The 19426-nt window shown below is 49.9% G+C and overlaps 1 protein-coding gene across 1 annotated transcript; it reads left to right on the top strand.

Annotated features, from left to right (window-relative positions):
- The first annotated feature begins 2053 nt into the window (after positions 1–2053).
- LOC144490081 (mammalian ependymin-related protein 1-like) lies at positions 2054–19142 on the top strand. Its single transcript, XM_078207886.1, has 5 exons — positions 2054–2357; positions 10334–10368; positions 12404–12541; positions 16997–17177; positions 19026–19142. The coding sequence occupies exons 1-5, from the start codon at positions 2204–2206 to the stop codon at positions 19115–19117; spliced, it is 600 nt and encodes a 199-aa protein (XP_078064012.1). The 5' UTR covers positions 2054–2203; the 3' UTR covers positions 19118–19142.
- The last annotated feature ends 284 nt before the right edge of the window (positions 19143–19426 follow it).

Here is a 19426-nt window from a genome sequence, read left to right as displayed (position 1 = left end):
ACCTCCTCCAAACAAGTTCCACTCTCTCCTCGCCCTCCTGCGGGCTGCCGGAGGGGGGAGAGGGGGATGGCACAACGCCTCACAGCGCCAGGGATCAGGGTTTCGATTCTTGGCTCGGGTCACTGTCTGTTGTGGAGTCTGCACGTTCTTGCTCTGTGCCTTGTGTGGGTTGCCTCCGGGTGCTCCGGTTTCCTCCCACACTCCGAAAGACCGTGCTGGTTTAGGGTGCGTCGGCCATGCTGAATTCTCCCTCGGTGTTGCCCCGAACAGGCGCCGGGGGGGTGTGTCGGCGACGAGGGGAATTTCACAGTAACTTCATTGCAGTGTTCATGTAAGCCTACTTGTGACTAATAAATTAACTTTAACAGTGAAAAGTATTGTTTCTTGCGCGCGCTATCCAGACAAAGCATACCGTTCATAGAGTACATAGGGGAGAAGGAAAGGAGAGGGTGCAGAAGGGGGATTTTCACAGTAACTTCATTGCGGCATTAATGTAAGCCTTATTTGTGACACTGCGTGGTAAACCACTGTTAGTTTATTGCCTGTGTGTGTGTGTGTGTCTGTGTGTGTGTGTGACATGCCTGGGCATGCCCCTGCCGGCCCTGCCTGAGACTCCTCCCGCCCTGGTCCAGGTATAAAGGTGACTGCTCCCCACCCCCCCTGCCTCAGTCGCCGGACCAGTTCATCGGCATGGGTGAGCTCCAAGTCTTTTGCGAATAAAAGCCTATTTGTTCCTGCATGCAAACTAGTCTTTGCTCGATAGTGCATCACACTGTTAAACTTTAACTGCCTGTCCTCTCTGCTCCCTCTTCCCTCAGAAGGTAAACCCAGGAGAAACGAGAGCACTGGTCTTCAATATTCGATATGGAATCAGTAAAGCAGGGAAAGAAGGAAACTGGTCCAAACTGTTTTTCTTTTTCCCCCCTGTCTGGGTTGGGGTCCCACCAATAGCTGGGCTGGGGTCCCACTGACTGACCCACACCTGGGTCTCTCCGTGGCCACCTCGATCACCTTGGCGCTGTTTTTTTTACCCCCCCCCCCACCCCACCTGCCGTTAGGGTCCAACCGTTTGAACTTCTTGGTACCTTCCCTCCCACTCTTCTCAACCAATCAACCGAACGGCGGCAAATAAATTCCTTTCCTGATAAATGTGAGGTGATTCATTTTGGTAGGACTAATTTAAATGTGGATTACAGGGTCAAAGGTAGGGTTCTGAAGACTGTGGAGGAACAGAGAGATCTTGGGGTCCATATCCACAGATCTCTAAAGGTTGCCACTCAAGTGGATGGAGCTGTGAAGAAGGCCGATAGTGTGTTAGCTTTTATTAACAGGGGGTTGGAGTTTAAGAGCCGTGGGGTTATGCTGCAACTGTACAGGACCTTGGTGAGACCACGTTTGGAATATTGTGTGCAGTTCTGGTCACCTCACTATAAGAAGGAGGGCCGTCGTAGACACGCTTTTTCAGACGTTCAACGAATAAAGTCAACCCATCCCCCAGTGTCCCGTAGGAGCTATTACAAGGGGGCATAACTATAGGGTTCGTGGTGGGAGATATAGGAAGGGGGGGGTGGCGGGGGGGGGGGGGGGGTGGTTTGGTTCCTACGGGACACAGGGGGATGGGTTGACTTTATTGCCCTGTCTCTGAGGGCCGTCGTAGACACGCTTTTTCAGACGTTCAACGAATAAAGTCAACCCATCCCCCAGTGTCCCGTGGGAATGTCGTTGACAACAATCTGACACCTGGTCACACGAGGATTGGTGACCTTATTTTTCTGAGAGCTTGGTCAAGTTAACTCAGGACGGAGAAGTTTGGGGGGCGGGGGGGGGGGGGCGGGGTGGGGAGCGGGGGGGGGGTGGGGAGCGGGGGGGGGGTGGGGAGCGGGGGGGGGGTGGGGAGCGGGGGGGGGGGTGGGGAGCGGGGGGGGGGGTGGGGAGCGGGGGGGGGTGGGGAGCGGGGGGGGGGTGGGGAGCGGGGGGGGGAGCGGGGGGGGGGGGGAGCGGGGGGGAGCGGGGGGGGGGGGGCAGCGGGGGGGGGGAGCGGGCGGGGGGGGGGGGGGGGGATTTGGTTCAGAAAGGCCAACCAATTTGGCTCCAGATCAAAACCTGGTGTTTGGTTTTGCACTGACTGGGCCTTTGAGCCAAGCGATGGCATGGAACCAGGCGTTGAACTGGAGGAGATGGAGCCAACCACCCCCCACTAGAAATGAAAGGATTTAATTTAATTTTGTGTTCATTTGTTTACCCACAGGATTTGAAACTCCGACACCCGAGACGCGACACCATGAAGCTGTTGACCGCGTTGTCCATCTGTTCCACGTTCTTCCTAGTGGGAGCGGAGGACAAACCTCAACCTTGCAGTAAGTAGCCGTAATCCCGCTCTGCATCAGACACCAAGGAAAGATAACATAACCCACGACACGGGTGGCACAGTGGGTTAGCTGCCTCACAGCGCCAGGGACCCGGGTTCGATTCCCAGCTCGCGTCACTGTCTGTGTGGAGTCTGCACGTTCTCCCCGTGTCTGCGTGGGTTTCCTCCGGGTGCTCCGGTTTCCTCCCACACTCCAAAGATGTGTTGTTTAGGTGGATTGGCCATGCTAAAATTGCCCCTTGGTGTCAGGGGGACTAGCTAGGGTAAATGCATAGAGTTATGGGGATAGGGCCTGGGTGGGATTGTGGTCGGTGCAGACTCGATGGGCCGAATGGCCTCCTTCTGCACTGTAGGGATTCTATGATAACCGGGATAGGAAGGTGCTCTTTGAGTGGGACCTTCTCACGAGGGCCACCTGTTAGGGCCCTTGTTCCAGATATCTCCTCCAGAGAGGAGAGTGGGGAGGCCGTGGCGTCATGGTATTGTCGCTGGACTAGTAATCCAGAGACCCAGGCGGATGCTCTGGGGACCCGGGTTCGAATCCCACCACGGCAGATGGTGAAATTGGGGGCGGCGCGGTGGTTAGCACTGCTGTCTGACAGCGCCAGGGACCCGGGTTCAAATCCTAGCTTGGGTCACAGTCTGTGTGGAGTTTGCACATTCTCCCCATGTCTGCGTGGGTTTCCTCCGGATGCTCCGGTTTCCTCCCACACTCCAAAGATATGCAGGTTAGGTGGATTGGCCGTGCTAAACTGTCCCTTAGTGTCCAAAGATGTGTATGTTAGGTGGATTGGCCATGCTAAATTGCCCCTTAGTGTCCAAAGATGTGTAGGTTAAGTGGATTGGCCGTGCTAAATTGCCCCTTAGTGTCCAAAGATGTGTAGGTTAGGTGGATTGGCCATGCTAAATTGCCCCTTAGTGTCAGGGGGACGAGCTCGGATAAATGCATGGAGTTATGGGGCTTGGGGCTAGGTGGGATTGTGGTCGGTGCAGACTCAATGGGCTGAATGGCCTCCTTCTGCACTGTAGGGATTCTATGATTCTATAAAATCGAAATCAATAAGAAAAAACTGGAATTAAAAGTCGTTTTAATGCCTCCTTTGGGGAAGGAAATCTGTCGTCCTTATCCGGTCTGGCCTACATGTTACTCCGGAGCCACAGCAATGAGGTTGACTCTTAACTGCCCACTCAAGGGCAACTAGGGATGGGCAATAAATGTTGACCACATCCCATGACAGTTTTAAAACACAAAAAATGTCCCTCAACCTTTACAGAAAACCTTCATCATTAACTATCTCCACCAACGCCACTCCTCCCTCAGGGGCGACGCACCAAGTACTTTCAACCTGCCTTGGTGTTTGGAGTGTGGCTGGTGTTAAATGCCACGTCCCAGAGGGAAAACTTGAAACTCCTGCTGTCAACCGTACCTTGCAGTTAGGTGCAAATGCGCGGAATGACGCGAAAACTGGGGAGGGACGTCCTTGACATCATCTTGTGGTGATTTCAAACAACATAAATGTTTATCAAACAGTGCAACGCCCCACAGGAAAATGGACTGGAAACATACTTGACTGACCCGCTGGCTGTACACCTCATAGAGGTTTACAGCATGGAAACAGGCCCTCCCGCCCAGCTTGTCTGTGCTGTCCTTTTTTTTAAACCCCTAAGCTAGTTCCAATTGCCCGCGTTTGGCCCATATCCCTCTACACCCATGTAAACGTTTTTTAAAAGACAAAATTGTACCTGCCTCTACTACTGCCTCTGGCAGCTTGTTCCAGACACTCACCGCCCTCTGTGTGAAAAAATTGCCCCTCTGGACACTTTTGTATCTCTCCCCCCTCACCTTAAACCTATGCCCTCTAGTTTTAGACTCCCCTACCTTTGGGAAAATATATTGACTATCTCGCTGATCTGTGCCCCTCGTTATTTTATAGACCTCTATAAGATCACCCCTCAGCCTCCTACGCTCCAGAGGAAAATAAGTCCCAGTCTATCCAACCTCTCCTTATAACTCAATCCATCAAGTCCCGGTAGCATCCTAGTAAATCTTTTCTGCATTCTTTCTAGTTTAATAATATCCTTTCTATAATAGGCTGACCAGAACTGTACACAATATTCCAAGTGTGGCCTTAACAATGTCTTGTACAACTTCAACAAGACGTCCCAACTCCTGTATTCAATGTTCTGTAAGAAGTTTAACAACACCAGGTTAAAGTCCAACAGGTTTATTTGGTAGCAAAAGCCACACAAGCTTTCGGAGCTCCAAGCCCCTTCTTCAGGTGAGTGGGAATTCTGTTCACAAACAGGGCATATAAAGACACAGACTCAATTTACATGAATAATGGTTGGAATGCGAATACTTACAGCTAATCAAGTCTTTAAGAAACAAAACAACGTGAGTGGAGAGAGCATCAAGACAGGCTAAAAAGATGTGTATTGTCTCCAGACAAGACAGCCAGTGAAACTCTGCAGGTCCAGGCAACTGTGGGGGTTACAGATAGTGTGACATGAACCCAATATCCCGGTTGAGGCCGTCCTCATGTGTGCGGAACTTGGCTATCAGTTTCTGCTCAGCGACTCTGCGCCGTCGTGTGTCTTGAAGGCCGCCTTGGAGAACGCTTACCCGAATATCAGAGGCCGAATGCCCGTTCTATGTTTGTGTTTGTGAACAGAATTGTGAACAGAAATGTTTGTGAACAGAATTGTTCACAGAAATGTTTGTGAACAGAATTCCCACTCATCTGAAGAAGGGGCTTGGAGCTCCGAAAGCTTGTGTGGCTTTTGCTACCAAATAAACCTGTTGGACTTTAACCTGGTGTTGTTAAACTTCTTACTGTGTTTACCCCAGTCCAACGCCGGCATCTCCACTTCAATGTTCTGACCAATGAAACCAAGCTTGCTGAATGCCTTCTTCACCACTCAAGGAGCTATGAACCTGTACCCCTAGATCTCTTTGTTCTGTAACTCTCCCCAACGCACTACCATTTACTGAGTGACATCACTAACTTTACCCAGTTCCCAACCCCTTTACTTCCCAAACCTCCGAGCTAATTCTCCCCAGAAAATGACCTCTAACGGCCTTGTCCAATGTGGGGCCGAATGTGGCCTTCGAAGCCCCTTCTGCGTTTTGGAGCCAATCCACCAACAAGGATAGGAGAGAAACAATTTGTGAATTGAGGGTGGCACAGTGGGTTAGCACTGCTGCCTCACAGCGCCAGGGACCCGGGTTCGATTCCCGGCTCGGGTCACTGTCTATGCGGACTCTGTACCTTCTCCCCCCGTGTCTGTGTGGGTTTCCTCCGGGTGCTCCGGTTTCCTCCTGAGAGGGTTGGCTTATGAGGAGAGACTGAGTAGACTGGGGCTATGCTCATTGGAATTCAGAAGAATGAGGGGAGATCTTATAGAAACATATAAGACTATGAAGGGAATAGATAAGATAGAAACAGGGAAGTTGTTTCCACTGGCGGGTGAAACTAGAACTAGGGGGCATGGCCTCAAAATAAGGGGAAGCAGATTTAGGACTGAGTTGAGGAGGAACTTCTTCACAGTTTATTTATTAGTGTCACAAGTAGGCTTGCATTAACACTGCAATGAAGTTACTGTGAGATTCCCCTGGTCGCCACACTCCGGCGCTTATTCAGGTACACTGAGGGAGAATTTAGACCGGCCAATGCACTTAACCAGTACGTCTTCTGGACTGTGTACAGTTTTGGTCTTCCAGACTGTGTACAGTTTTGGTCTTCCGGTCTGTGTACAGTTTTGGTCTTCCGGACTGTGTACAGTTTTGGTCTTCCGGACTGTGTACAGTTTTGGTCTTCCGGACTGTGTACAGTTTTGGTCTTCTGGTCTGTGTACAGTTTTGGTCTTCTGGACTGTGTACAGTTTTGGTCTGTACAGTTTTGGTCTTCCGGACTGTGTACAGTTTTGGTCTGTACAGTTTTGGTCTTCCAGACTGTGTACAGTTTTGGTCTGTACAGTTTTGGTCTTCCGGTCTGTGTACAGTTTTGGTCTTCCGGACTGTGTACAGTTTTGGTCTTCCGGACTGTGTACAGTTTTGGTCTTCTGGTCTGTGTACAGTTTTGGTCTTCCGGACTGTGTACAGTTTTGGTCTTCTGGACTGTGTACAGTTTTGGTCTGTGTACAGTTTTGGTCTTCCAGACTGTGTACAGTTTTGGTCTTCCGGTCTGTGTACAGTTTTGGTCTTCTGGACTGTGTACAGTTTTGGTCTTCCAGACTGTGTACAGTTTTGGTCTTCCGGTCTGTGTACAGTTTTGGTCTTCCGGTCTGTGTACAGTTTTGGTCTTCCGGTCTGTGTACAGTTTTGGTCTTCCGGTCTGTGTACAGTTTTGGTCTTCCGGTCTGTGTACAGTTTTGGTCTGTGTACAGTTTTGGTCTTCCGGACTGTGTACAGTTTTGGTCTTCCGGACTGTGTACAGTTTTGGTATATCCTTGAGAAAGGAGATACTGGCAATGGAGGGGGTGCAGAGGAGATTCACGAGGTTGATCCCGGAGTTGAGAGTGTTGGCTTATGAGGAGAGACTGAGTAGACTGGGGCTATACTCATTGGAATTCAGAAGAATGAGGGGAGATCTTATAGAAACATATAAGATTTTGAAGGGAATAGATCAGATAGAAGCAGGGAGGTTGCGGGTGAAACTAAAACTAGGGGGCATGGCCTCAAAATAAGGGGAAGTAGATTTCGGACTGAGTTGAGGAGGAACTTCTTCACACAAAGGGTTGTGAATCTGTGGAATTCCCTGCCCAGTGAAGCAGTTGAGGCTACCTCATTGAATGTTTTTAAGGCAAGGATAGATAGATTTTTGAACAGGAAAGGAATTAAGGGTTATGGTGAGCGGGCGGGTAAGTGGAGCTGAGTCCACGAAAAGATCAGCCATGATCTTATTGAATGGCGGAGCAGGCTCGAGGGGCCAGATGGCCTACTCCTGATCCTAGTTCTTATGTTCTCCCACACTCCAAAGATGTGCAGGTTAGGTGGATTGGCCATGCTTAATTGCCCCTTAGTGTCAGGGGGACTAGCTGGTTTGGGTGCATTGACCCAAACACGCTCCGGAGTGTGATGACTAGGGGATTTTCACAGTAACTTCATCTGTAGTGTTAATGTAAGCCTTACTTGTGACACTAATAAATAAACTTTAACTTTATTATGCTCCAATACTTCATTTATTACTCCAATGGCTTTTTTTTGCTCAGCAAAGTTACTACTTTTTCATACTTCTGTTTTCTGAAACTAAGGTCCGTGCTGTGCCAAACTTTCTGAAATTAGCTCTTCAACCCTTTAAGTGACAAGTTTAAAATCCCCCCACCTCCACCCCATGTGAATAGCTTGATAAGCCTGTCCTATAAACTATAAGCGAAATCCAGTAATTGTTACCACACCGGGCATTTGCCTTTTGGGGGTTGCCTCTGGCGCGGAGCCGAGCCACTGGTCTTCCAGACGGGCTGGGAGTTCCTGCAGCTTTTCCCTGCTGCGGGCCGCGTTCTCGAAACAACAACCTGGAAGGGATTTGGGAAGGGGGGTGCGGGGGGGGGGTTTAGTTCAGTCGGGGCAGCATGGTCGGTGTAGGCTTGGAGGGCCGAAGGGCCTGTTCCTGTGCTGTAATGTTCTTTGTATACTGTTCTCCCTCCTCGATCTTCCCCCAGCTGAACTAACCACGGAAGTCGCTCTTCAATGATCTTCACTCCGTGAGTCCGCCTTTTCAAATGTAGTTGTAAAGTTCACACCTCGTCTCCGTCCTTAGAGGCTCAGAAGTTTACTCAAACCCTTAACTTTGGATTTTTTCCATTGCCACCGACTTGCTTTGGCTAAGTGTCGCAAGGAATAGAAGCAGGAGTAGGCCATTCGGCCCCTCAAGCCTACCCCGCCATTCAGTATGATTATGGCTGATCTATGCCGACCTCTACTCCTTTTCAGTCATTTCCCCGTAACCCTCTATTCCTCAATCTAACAAATATTTATCCACCTCCACTTTAAATACTTCTAATAATCCAGCCTCCACCATCCTTTGGGGCAGATAATTCCAGACATTCATCAACTTTTACAGATGCACCATAGAAAGCATTCTTTCCGGTTGTATCACAGCTTGGTCTGGGCTCCTGCTCTGCCCAAGACTGCAAGGAACTACAAAAGGGTTGTGAATGTAGCCCAATCCATCACTCAGACCAGCCTCCCATCCATTGACTCCGTCTACACTGCCCGCTGCCTCGGGAAAAGCAGCCAGCATAATCAAGGACCCCACGCACCCCGGACATTCTCTCTTCCACCTTCTTCCTTCGGGAAAAAGATACAAAAGTCTGAGGTCACGTCCCAAACGACTCGAGAACAGCTTCTTCCCTGCTGCCGTCAGACTTTTGAATGGACCTACCAGGCATTAAGTTGATCTTTCTCTACACCCTAGCTGTGACTGTAACACTACATTCTGCACCCTCTCCTTTCCTTCTCTATGAACGGTATGCTTTGTCTGTATAGCGCGCAAGAAACAATACTTTTCACTGTTAATACATGTGACAATAATAAATCGAATCAAACCTCTGCAAGAAGAAATTGCTACCTACCTCGAGATTTAAATGCCGACCCTTTACCTTGTAGCTATCTCCGCTTGTTCGAGACTCTCCCATTAGTGAAACCATCTCACCATCTACCCTGTCAAGCCCCCGTCAGGATCTTGAATAAGGTCACCCCTCACTCTTCTAACCTCCAAGGAATGCAGACCCAGACAGTATAGTCTTTCTTGATAGGACAACCCTCTCATCCCAGGAATTAGCTTGGTGAATCTCCTTTGGACTGCCTCCAACGTTACTATATCCAAGGGGACCAAAACTGCACGCAGTAATCCAGGTGAAGCCTCACTAACAACCTGTACAATTGCAACAAAGCCTCCCTGTTTTTAAAACTCCAAGCCCTTTGCAATAAAGGCCAAAATTCTGTTTGCCTTCTTAACTACTCGTTGGACCTGCCTGCTAGCTTTGTTGTGATTCCTGCACGAGAACATCTAAATCCCTCTGTACTTCACTCACTTACAGTCTCTCTCCATTCAGATAATAATCTGCCTTCCGATTCCTCCTATCGAAGTACACGACCCTCACACTTCCTCATATTAAGCTCCATTTGCCAGGTTTTTGCCCAGTCACCCAATCGATCAATATCTCTTTGCAGAATCACAATATCCTCATCGCAACATGATGTCCAAAGATGTGCGGGTTAGGTTGATCGGCCATGCTAAAATTGCCCCTTAGTGTCCTGGGATGCGGGGATTAGCGGGTAAAATATGTAGGGATATGGGGGTAGGACCTGGGTGGGATTGTGGTCGGTGCAGACTCGATGGGCCGAATGGCCTCTTTCTGTACTATATGGTTTCTATGATCCTATGATAACATGCCCTTCCACCGACCTTTGTATCATCGGCAAATCTGGGATCCTTGCATTCTGTTCCTTCCTCCAGGTCATTAATGTAAATAGTGAATAATTACAGAGCAAGATCCCCGCGGTACCCCACTAGTTACATCTTTCCACTCTGAAAAGGACCCACTTATTCCGACTCTGCATCCTATGTGACATCCAGTTTTCAATCCACGCTAACCCACTCCCTCCAAATCCATCGGCTTTTACTTTATGCACCAGCCTCTTATGTGGCACCTTATCAAATGTCTTTCAGAAATCCAAATACATTACATCTACAGGTTCCCCTCTATCTACTCTCCCTATTACAGCCTCAAAGAATTTGAGCATATTTGTCAAACATGATTTACCATTCATAAAACCATGTTGACTGGGTTTGATTATCCTAAATGATCAGCTTTCCGAAATGATTAGCTATTTCCTCTTTGATTATTGACTCCAGTGTCTTGCTAATGATCGATGTTAAACTTTGTAAATGTGCCTGATGATTCCTCCAAGAAATCCACACTGCAGCTAACAGAACTGGTGCTTTGCTTTGTATCTTACAGCTTCCCCGAAGCTCTTTGAAGGCCAAATCTATAAAGTGAGTATCAACATTGTGGATTCTGGCGACCGACTTCCCTGGGTTTGAGCGAGGGCTGTCGAACCTTTAGCGATGTGTCTATGCACGGAATAAGGGTGGCACAGTGGGTTAGCACTGATGCCCCACATTGCCAGGGACCCGGGTTGGATTCCCGGCTTGGGTCACTGTCCGTGCGGAGTCTGCACGTTCTCCCCGTGTCTGCGTGGGTTTCCTCCCACAGTCTGAAAGACGTGCGGGTTAGGTGGATTGGCTGTCCTAAATGTGTGGGGTTAGAGGCATAGGGTGGGAGGGATGCTTGATCCAGGATAAGATGCTTTCGGAGAGTAGGTACAGACTCGATGGGCTTTTTTCTGTGTGTCATTGTCGACAGGAACAGTGCCAGAAGACTGGAGGATAGCAAATGTTTTCCTCTTGTTCAGGAAGGGGCGTAGAGACAACCCTGGTAATTATAGACCGGTGAGCCTTACTTCTGTTGTGGGCAAAGTTTTGGAAAGGATTATAAGAGATAGGACTTATAAGCATCTAGAAAGGAATAATTTGATTAGGGATAGTCAGCACGGTTTTGTGAAGGGTAGGTCGTGCCTCACAAACCTTATTGAGTTCTTTGAGAAGGTGACCAAAGAGGTGGATGAGGGTAAAGCAGTTGGTGTGGTGTATATGGATTTCAGTAAAGCATTTGATAAGGTTCCCCACGGTAAGCTATTGCAAAAAATACGGACGCACGGGATTGAGGGTGATTTAGCGGTTTGGATCAGGAATTAGCTAGCTGTAAAAAGACAGAGGGTGGTGGTTGATGGGAAATATTCATCCTGGAGTTCAGTTACTAGTGGTGTACCGCAAGGATCTGTTTTGGGGCCACTGTTGTTTGTCATTTTTATAAATGACCTGGATGAGGGTGTAGAAGGATGGGTTAGTAAATTTGCAGATTACACTAAAGTCGGTGGAGTTGTGGACAGTGCAGAAGGCTGTTGCAGGTTACAGAGGGACATAGATAAGCTGCAGAGCTGGGCTGAGAGGTGGCAAATGGAGTTTAATGCGGAAAAGTGTGAGGTGATTCACTTTGGAAGGAGTAACAGGATTACAGAGTACTGGGCTAATGGTAAGATACTTGGAAGTGTGGATGAACAGAGAGATCTCGGTGTCCATGTGCATAGATCCCTGAAAGTTGGCACCCAGGTTAATAGGGTTGTTAAGAAGGCATACGGTGTGTTAGCTTTTATTGGTAGAGGGATTGAGTTTCGGAGCCATGAGGTCATGTTGCAGCTGTACAAAACTCTGGTGCGGCCGCACTTGGAGTATTGCGTACAGTTCTGGTTGCCGCATTATAGGAAGGATGTGGAAGCGTTGGAAAGGGTGCAGAGGAGATTTACCAGGATGTTGCCTGGTGTGGTGGGAAGATCGTATGAGGAAAGGCTGAGGGGCTTGAGGTTGTTTTCGTTAGAGAGAAGAAGGTTAAGAGGTGACTTAATAGAGGCATACAAGATGATCAGAGGATTAGATAGGGTGGACAGTGAGAGCCTTTTTCCTCGGATGGTGTTGGCTAACACGAGGGGACATAGCTTTAAATTGAGGGGTGAGAGATATAGGACAGATGTTAGAGGTAGGTTCTTTACTCGGAGAGTAGTAAGGGTGTGGAATGCCCTGCCTGCAGCAGTAGTGGACTTGTCAACATTAAGAGCATTTAAATGGTTATTGGATAAACATATGGATGATATTGGAATAGTGTAGGTTAGATGGGCTTTAGATTGGTTTCACTGGTCGGCGCAACATCGAGGGCCGAAGGGCCTGTACTGCGCTGTAATGTTCTATGTAAGGATTCTATATTGCAATCGACTGTGTCTTGGTGCCAAGGCTCAAATGCTGATTTAATTTACTCTTTGTGGAATTTGTAGCCATCACCGGGCAAGGCCCAGCATTTTCAGCCCATCCCTAATTGCCCCTTGAGTCTCACGCCTGCCCATTTCAGAGGTGGCAGTTAATAGTCACTGTGTGTGCGTAATCACCTTTCTGTTCTGGCATCAATCTTGTTTTACAGTCGCGACTAGGCAAAGGCTCTGATGATTCAGTGACGTTCTCTTACGATGCGAATCAGAAGAAGATTTATTGTCTGAAGGTGAAAATAACTGCCGGTGTCCCAGGAGAGCCAGTAGTGGACTACGCACTATTCAAGCAGGTGGGTGTCCAGGGTATTTTCTGAGTCCTTTCTCCGATCCGAGCCTGTTTCTGAAATTCAGCACTCAAGCAAATCATTCTAAAAGCTCCCTCGACACTGTCCCCCATCAAGCACTCCCAGGACAGGTACAGCACGGGGTTAGATACAGAGTAAAGCTCCCTCGACACTGTCCCCCATCAAGCACTCCCAGGACAGGTACAGCACGGGGTTAGATACAGAGTAAAGCTCCCTCGACACTGTCCCCCATCAAGCACTCCCAGGACAGGTACAGCACGGGGTTAGATACAGAGTAAAGCTCCCTCTACACTGTCCCCCATCAAACACTCCCAGGACAGGTACAGCACAGGGTTAGATACAGAGTAAAGCTCCCTCTACACTGTCCCCCATCAAACACTCCCAGGACAGGTACAGCACGGGGTTAGATACAGAGTAAAGCTCCCTCTACACTGTCCCCCATCAAACACTCCCAGGACAGGTACAGCACGGGGTTAGATACAGAGTAAAGCTCCCTCTACACTGTCCCCCATCAAACACTCCCAGGACAGGTACAGCACGGGGTTAGATACAGAGTAAAGCTCCCTCTAAACTGCCCCCATCAAACACTCCCAGGACAGGTACAGCAGATACAGAGTAAAGCTCCCTCTACACTGTCCCCCATCAAACACTTCCAGGACAGGTACGGCACGGGGTTGGATACAGAGTAAAGCTCCCTCCACACTGTCGCCATCAAACACTCCGAGGACAGATACAGCACGGGGTTAGATACAGAGTAAAGCTCCCTCTACATTGTCCCCCATCAAACACTCCCAGGACAGGTACAGCACGGGGTTAGATACAGAGTAAAGCACCCTCGACACTGTCCCCCATCAAACACTCCCAGGCCAGGTACAGCACGGGGTTAGATACAGAGTAAAGCTCCCTCTACACTGTCCCCATCAAACACTCCCAGGACAGTTACAGCACGGGGTTAGATACAGAGTAAAGCTCCCTCTATACTGTTCCCATCAAACACTCCCAGGACAGGTACAGCACGGGGTTAGATACAGAGTAAAGCTCCCTCTACACTGTCCCCCATCAAACACTCCCAGGACAGGTACAGCACGGGGTTAGATACAGAGTAAAGCTCCCTCGACACTGTCCCCCATCAAACACTCCCAGGACAGGTACAGCACAGGGTTAGATACAGAGTAAAGCTCCCTCTACACTGTTCCCAATCAAACACTCCCAGGACAGTTACAGCACGGGGTTAGATACAGAGTAAAGCTCCCTCTATACTGTTCCCATCAAACACTCCCAGGACAGGTACAGCACGGGGTTAGATACAGAGTAAAGCTCCCTCTACACTGTCCCCCATCAAACACTCCCAGGACAGGTACAGCACGGGGTTAGATACAGAGTAAAGCTCCCTCTACATGTCCCTCATCAAACACTCCCAGGACAGGTACAGCACAGGGTTAGATACAGAGTAAAGCTCCCTCCACATTGTCTCCATCAAACACTCCCAGGACAGGTACAGCACGGGGTTAGATACAGAGTAAAGCTCCCACGACACTGTCCCCCATCAAACACTCCCAGGACAGGTACAGCACGGGGTTAGATACAGAGTAAAGCTCCCTCGACACTGTCCCCCATCAAACACTCCCAGGACAGGTACAGCACAGGGTTAGATACAGAGTAAAGCTCCCTGTACACTGTCCCCATCAAACACTCCCAGGACAGGTACAGCACGGGGTTAGATACAGAGTAAAGCTCCCTCTACATGTCCCCCATCAAACACTCCAAGGACAGGTACAGCACAGGGTTAGATACAGAGTAAAGCTCCCTCCACATTGTCCCCCATCAAACACTCCCAGGACAGGGACAGCACGGGGCTAGATACAGAGTAAAGCTCCCTCTACACTGTTCCCAATCAAACATTCCCAGGACAGGTACAGCACGGGGTTAGATACAGAGTAAAGCTCCCTCTACACTGTCCCCCATCAAACCAGGACAGGTATAACTCTGATTTCATTATAACCCCTCCAAATTCCCACATGACCTGCGCTCTATAAAGTCTGTGATGTCAACCAGAGATCCTCACGTTATAATTTTATAACCTTGCGTTTTTGCGTCTGCAAGTTTTACTTGCCGATGCTGCGCTTTGGATTAAGAATCTCAGGATGAAATGCTGCAATGTGACTCGTGCTGTCGAGCGCCCCCTAAGTGAACAGTTAACGAGGTTACAATGTGGAGCCACTTGGAGGTGCTATAATTCCACTGATCGGAAGCGGGTTGTCAAAGCAGAGAAAATGCTTTGTATTCAGCCACTTAGCTTGGTGGTAACTGGGATGTGTTAGGATTCCCACAATAGCCTCAGAGGTGGGATTGTCATTGGCAGGTTGCCTGGGATCTGCATTTGAGAAGCATTTGGGCAAGCATTTAAATGGCCAAGGGGTCATACGTAGCCTTTGCACCAAGTGCTGGTGAATGGGATAAGACCATAAGACATAGGAACAGAATTAGGCCATTCGGCCCATCGAGTCTGCTCCACCATTCAATCATGGCTGATATGATTCTCATCCCCATTCTCCTGCCTTTTCCCCATAACCCCTGATCCCCTTATTAATCAAGAACCTATCTATCTCTGTCTTGAAGACACTCAGTGACCCGGCCTCCACAGCCTTCTGCGGCAAAGAGTTCCACAGATTCACCACTCTCTGGCCGAAGAAATTCCTCCTCATCTCTGTTTTAAAGGATCGTCCCTTTAGCCTGAGGTTGTGCCCTCTGGTTCTAGTTTTTCCTACTAGTGGAAACATCCACTCTATCCAGGTCTCGCAGTATCCTGTAACTTTTAATAAGATCCCCCCCCCTCCCCTCGTCCTTCTGAACTCCAACGAGTACAGATCCAGAGTCCTCAACTGTTCCTCGTATGACAAGCTTTTCAGTCCAGGGATCATTCTTGTGAACCTCCTCTGGACCCTTTCCAAGGCCGGCACATCCTTCCTTAGATACGGGGACCCAAAACTGCTCACAATACTCCAAATGGGGTCTGACCATCTGCAGCCTCAGAAATGCATCCCTGCTCTTGTATTCTATTGGTAATATTATTATATTATTGTATTCTATTAGTATAGATTGGCAGTTAATGGTCAGCATAGGCATGGTGGGCCAAAGGGCCTGTTTCTGTGCTGTCTCTCTCTGACTCTAGGGCAGCACAGTGGTTAACACTGCTGCCTCACAGTGCCAGTATCCTGGGTTCAATTCTGGCAAGAACAAAGAAAATTACAGCACAGGAACAGGCCCTTCGGCCCTCCAAGTCTGCACCGACCATGCTGTCCAACTGAACTAAAACCACTTCCGGGGACCATACCCCTCTATTCCCATCCTATTCGTGTACTTGTCAAGATACCCCTTAAAAGTCACTATCTTGCCTGTTTGCACTACCTCCCCCGGCAGCACCTTGAACCTTTGCCCCTCAGCGATTGACTCTTCCACCCTGGGGGGAAAAAGCTTCTGGCTATTCACTCTGTCCATTGCCTGTCCTTGGGTCACTGTTTGTGGAGTTTGAAGATTCTCCCCATGTCTGCGTGGGTTTCCTCCGGGTGCTCCGGTTTCCTCCCACAATCCAAAGATGTGCAGGTTGGGTGGATTGGCCATGCTAAATTGCCCTTGGTGTCCAAAGATGTGCAAGTTAGGTGGATTGGCCATGCTAAATTGCCCTTGGTGTCCAAAGATGTGTAGGTTAGGTGGATTGGCCATTCTCAATTGCCCCTTGGTGTCCAAAGATGTGCAAGTTAGGTGGATTGGCCATGCTAAATTGCCCTTGGTGTCCAAAGATGTGCAAGTTAGGTGGATTGGCCATGCTAAATTGCCCTTGGTGTCCAAAGATGTGTAGGTTAGGTGGATTGGCCATTCTCAATTGCCCCTTGGTGTCCAAAGATGTGCAAGTTAGGTGGATTGGCCATGCTAAATTGCCCTTGGTGTCCAAAGATGTGCGGGTTGGGTGGATTGGCCATGCTAAATTGCCCTTGGTGTCCAAAGATGTGCGGGTTGGGTGGATTGGCCATGCTAAATTGTCCCTTAGTGTCCAAAGATGTGCAGGTTGGGTGGATTGGCCATGCTAAATTGCCCCTTGGTGTCCAAAGATGTGCAGGTTGGGTGGATTGGCTATGTTAAATTGCCCTTGGTGTCCAAAGATGTGCAAGTTAGGTGGATTGGCCATGCTAAATTGCCCCTTGGTGTCCAAATGTGGGCAGGTTAGATGGATGTGAGGGGGTTGCAGAGATGGTGCTTGGGTAAGATTCTCAGTCAGAGTCGGTGTAGATTCGATGGGTTGAATGGCCTCTTCTGCACTGTAGTGACTCTCTGAATGAGGCACACTGGGGTTGTTGGGGGGGTGGTTCTGATCTGTACGGATGCAGCAGGGGATGGCAAGCTCTCCCCTTTCACCGCTCTCTGTTTACATTTTGTTTTCAGAAAGTCATGTACCAGTTCTACCCCAAGAACGGGAGCTGCGTGAAGTACCCTCTGCACGTTCCCTTCCAGCCGATTGCAGTTCCCCAGAATGCCACCTTCCTTAGCCAGATGTACCTCGGCAGTTCAGACGTGCCAGCTGAGGGGCTGCTGGTTAATGCCTGGGGTGTCAAATCTGACACCGGTAAGTGTGAGGGGTGGAGCCCTTCGTTCTCTCGATGCCAACCTTTCCCCACGCTCCCTCTCAGATTTGGACAAAGGTTCATCCCTCTGGTGTCCCACCCAGCTGACCCCAGTTAAGGAACGGCCGATATATTTCCAAGTCGGGATGGTGAGTGGCTCGGAGGGGGAACTTGCAGGTGGGGGTGTTCCCCATGTGTCTGCTGCCCCCCCTCCACCCCAACCTGCCCTTGTCCTTCCAGGTGGCAGGTTTGGAAGTTGCTGTCAAAGGAGCCTTGGCGAGTCGCTGCGGTGCATCTTGTAGATGGTACACACTGCTGCCACTGTGCGTCGGTGGGGGAGGGAGTGAGTGTTTGTGGTTAGCGTGTCGATCGAGCGGGGCTGCTTTGTCCTGGATGGTGTCGAGATTCTCGAGTGTTGTTGGGAGCCGCGCTCATCCAGGCAAGTGGGGAGTGTTCCATCGCACTCCTGACTTGTGTCCTTGTAGATGGTGGACAGGCTTTGGGGGGAGTCAGGAGGTGAGTTACTCTCCGCAGGATTCCCAGTGGACAGGCTTTTGGGAGGGAGTCAGGAGGTGAGTTACTCTCCGCAGGATTCCCAGTGGACAGGCTTTGGGAGGGAGTCAGGAGGTGAGTTACTCTCCGCAGGATTCCCAGTGGACAGGCTTTGGGAGGGAGTCAGGAGGTGAGTTACTCTCCGCAGGATTCCCAGTGGACAGGCTTTGGGAGGGAGTCAGGAGGTGAGTTACTCTCCGCAGGATTCCCAGTGGACAGGCTTTGGGGGGAGTCAGGATTATTCCTTTCTAGGTTATGCCATTGAACATCAAGGGGGAGATGTTTACATCCTTTCTGTTGGAGATGGTCATTGTTGGGCACTTGTCTGGTGCGAATGTTACTTGCCACTTGTCAGCCCGAGCCTGGATATTGTCCAGGTCTTGCTGCATTGGGACACGGGACTGTTTCAGTATCTGAGGATTGGCGAACGTTGCTGAACACTGTGCAGTCATCGGCGAACCTCGCCACTTCAGACCTTGTGATGGAGGGAAGGTCATTGATGAAGCAGCTGAAGATGGTTGGGGACTAGGACACTTCGAGGAACTCCTGCAGAGATGTCCTGGAACTGAGATTGACCTCCAACGGGTTTGGACAGAAGCCCCCAAACGTCAGTTAGGAGCTCCTCAGCAGGCTCGACAGGGCAGGATGTTGTTCCTGGGTCGATGCCAGGCCATCAGGAGTCATTCCGTCTAGACTTTAGTGGTTTTGTTACAGCCCAGTGGCGCGCTAGAGGGGGGGCCATCTCCAAGGAGCATTTAAGAGTCAATCAGATTGAGGTGTGGGCCGAATGTAGGCCGGACCAGATAAGGACCTCAGATTTCCTCCAACATTCGGACACGCGTGAAGCAAAAGGGTCTTTTCCACGACGGTCACCATTAGAAGAGCTTCATAATTCCGGATTTTTATTAATCGAATTTAAATTCTGCCCACGGTGGGATTTGAACCCGTGTCTCTCGGAGTGTTAATCTGGGGCCTAGCCCCACACCCCCCTGTTTTGCTGCTGTAAGGTGGGTAGTAACGGTGATATAAATGGACAAATCGTGATGACAGATCGCCTTGGGGTGAATGTGTGCTGGTTGGTAGCTTTGCTCTGTAAAAAAGTCAATGCCGCATAACTACCCATTCAGGGTTGCTGTTGCCTGACTTGGTCGAGGGTTTGTGTCGCTCGCTTGCAAGTGAGGACCGGCTGGACGGAGATTAATCTCGTTGCAGAGTTGGGCCTGTAATGTTGACGTGTCTCTCTCTCTCTTTCTCTCTTCCGCACACACACACCCTCCTCACAATGCTTTGTTTCTTAGGTTACGAGGTGCTGACTTTCACAGGACATGGGTGTCTCCCCGTGTCCATACTGTCTGGCAACCAGGAGACTGGCTTGAGCATAGAGACGTGAGTTCTCCCAATGTTTTCATCCCCTTTGCTGAGTCTTTTATCCCTGTGTCTGTGACTGCACCCCACCCCCCTGCTTCCCCCATCCCCCTGCTTCCCCCATCCCCCTGCTTCCCCCACCCCCCTGCTTCCCCCACCCCCCTGCTTCCCCCACCTGCTGTTGTGACCCCCATGCCCTTCACCTGGGCACTCACTGGGTCTAGACGTAGAAAGAAGGGTGGCAGGTTGGTCACTCCTGCTTCCCTCCCCTCTTTTCCCCCTCCCCTCCCCTCTTTTCCCCCTCCCCCCCCCCTCTTTTCCCCCTCCCCTCCCC

This window comes from Mustelus asterias, unplaced genomic scaffold, assembly GCF_964213995.1.
Source record: "Mustelus asterias unplaced genomic scaffold, sMusAst1.hap1.1 HAP1_SCAFFOLD_2851, whole genome shotgun sequence".
Classification (NCBI taxonomy): domain Eukaryota; kingdom Metazoa; phylum Chordata; class Chondrichthyes; order Carcharhiniformes; family Triakidae; genus Mustelus; species Mustelus asterias.
The sequence above is the reverse complement of the archived record's forward strand: the minus strand, read 5'-3'. Positions and strand labels throughout refer to the sequence as shown.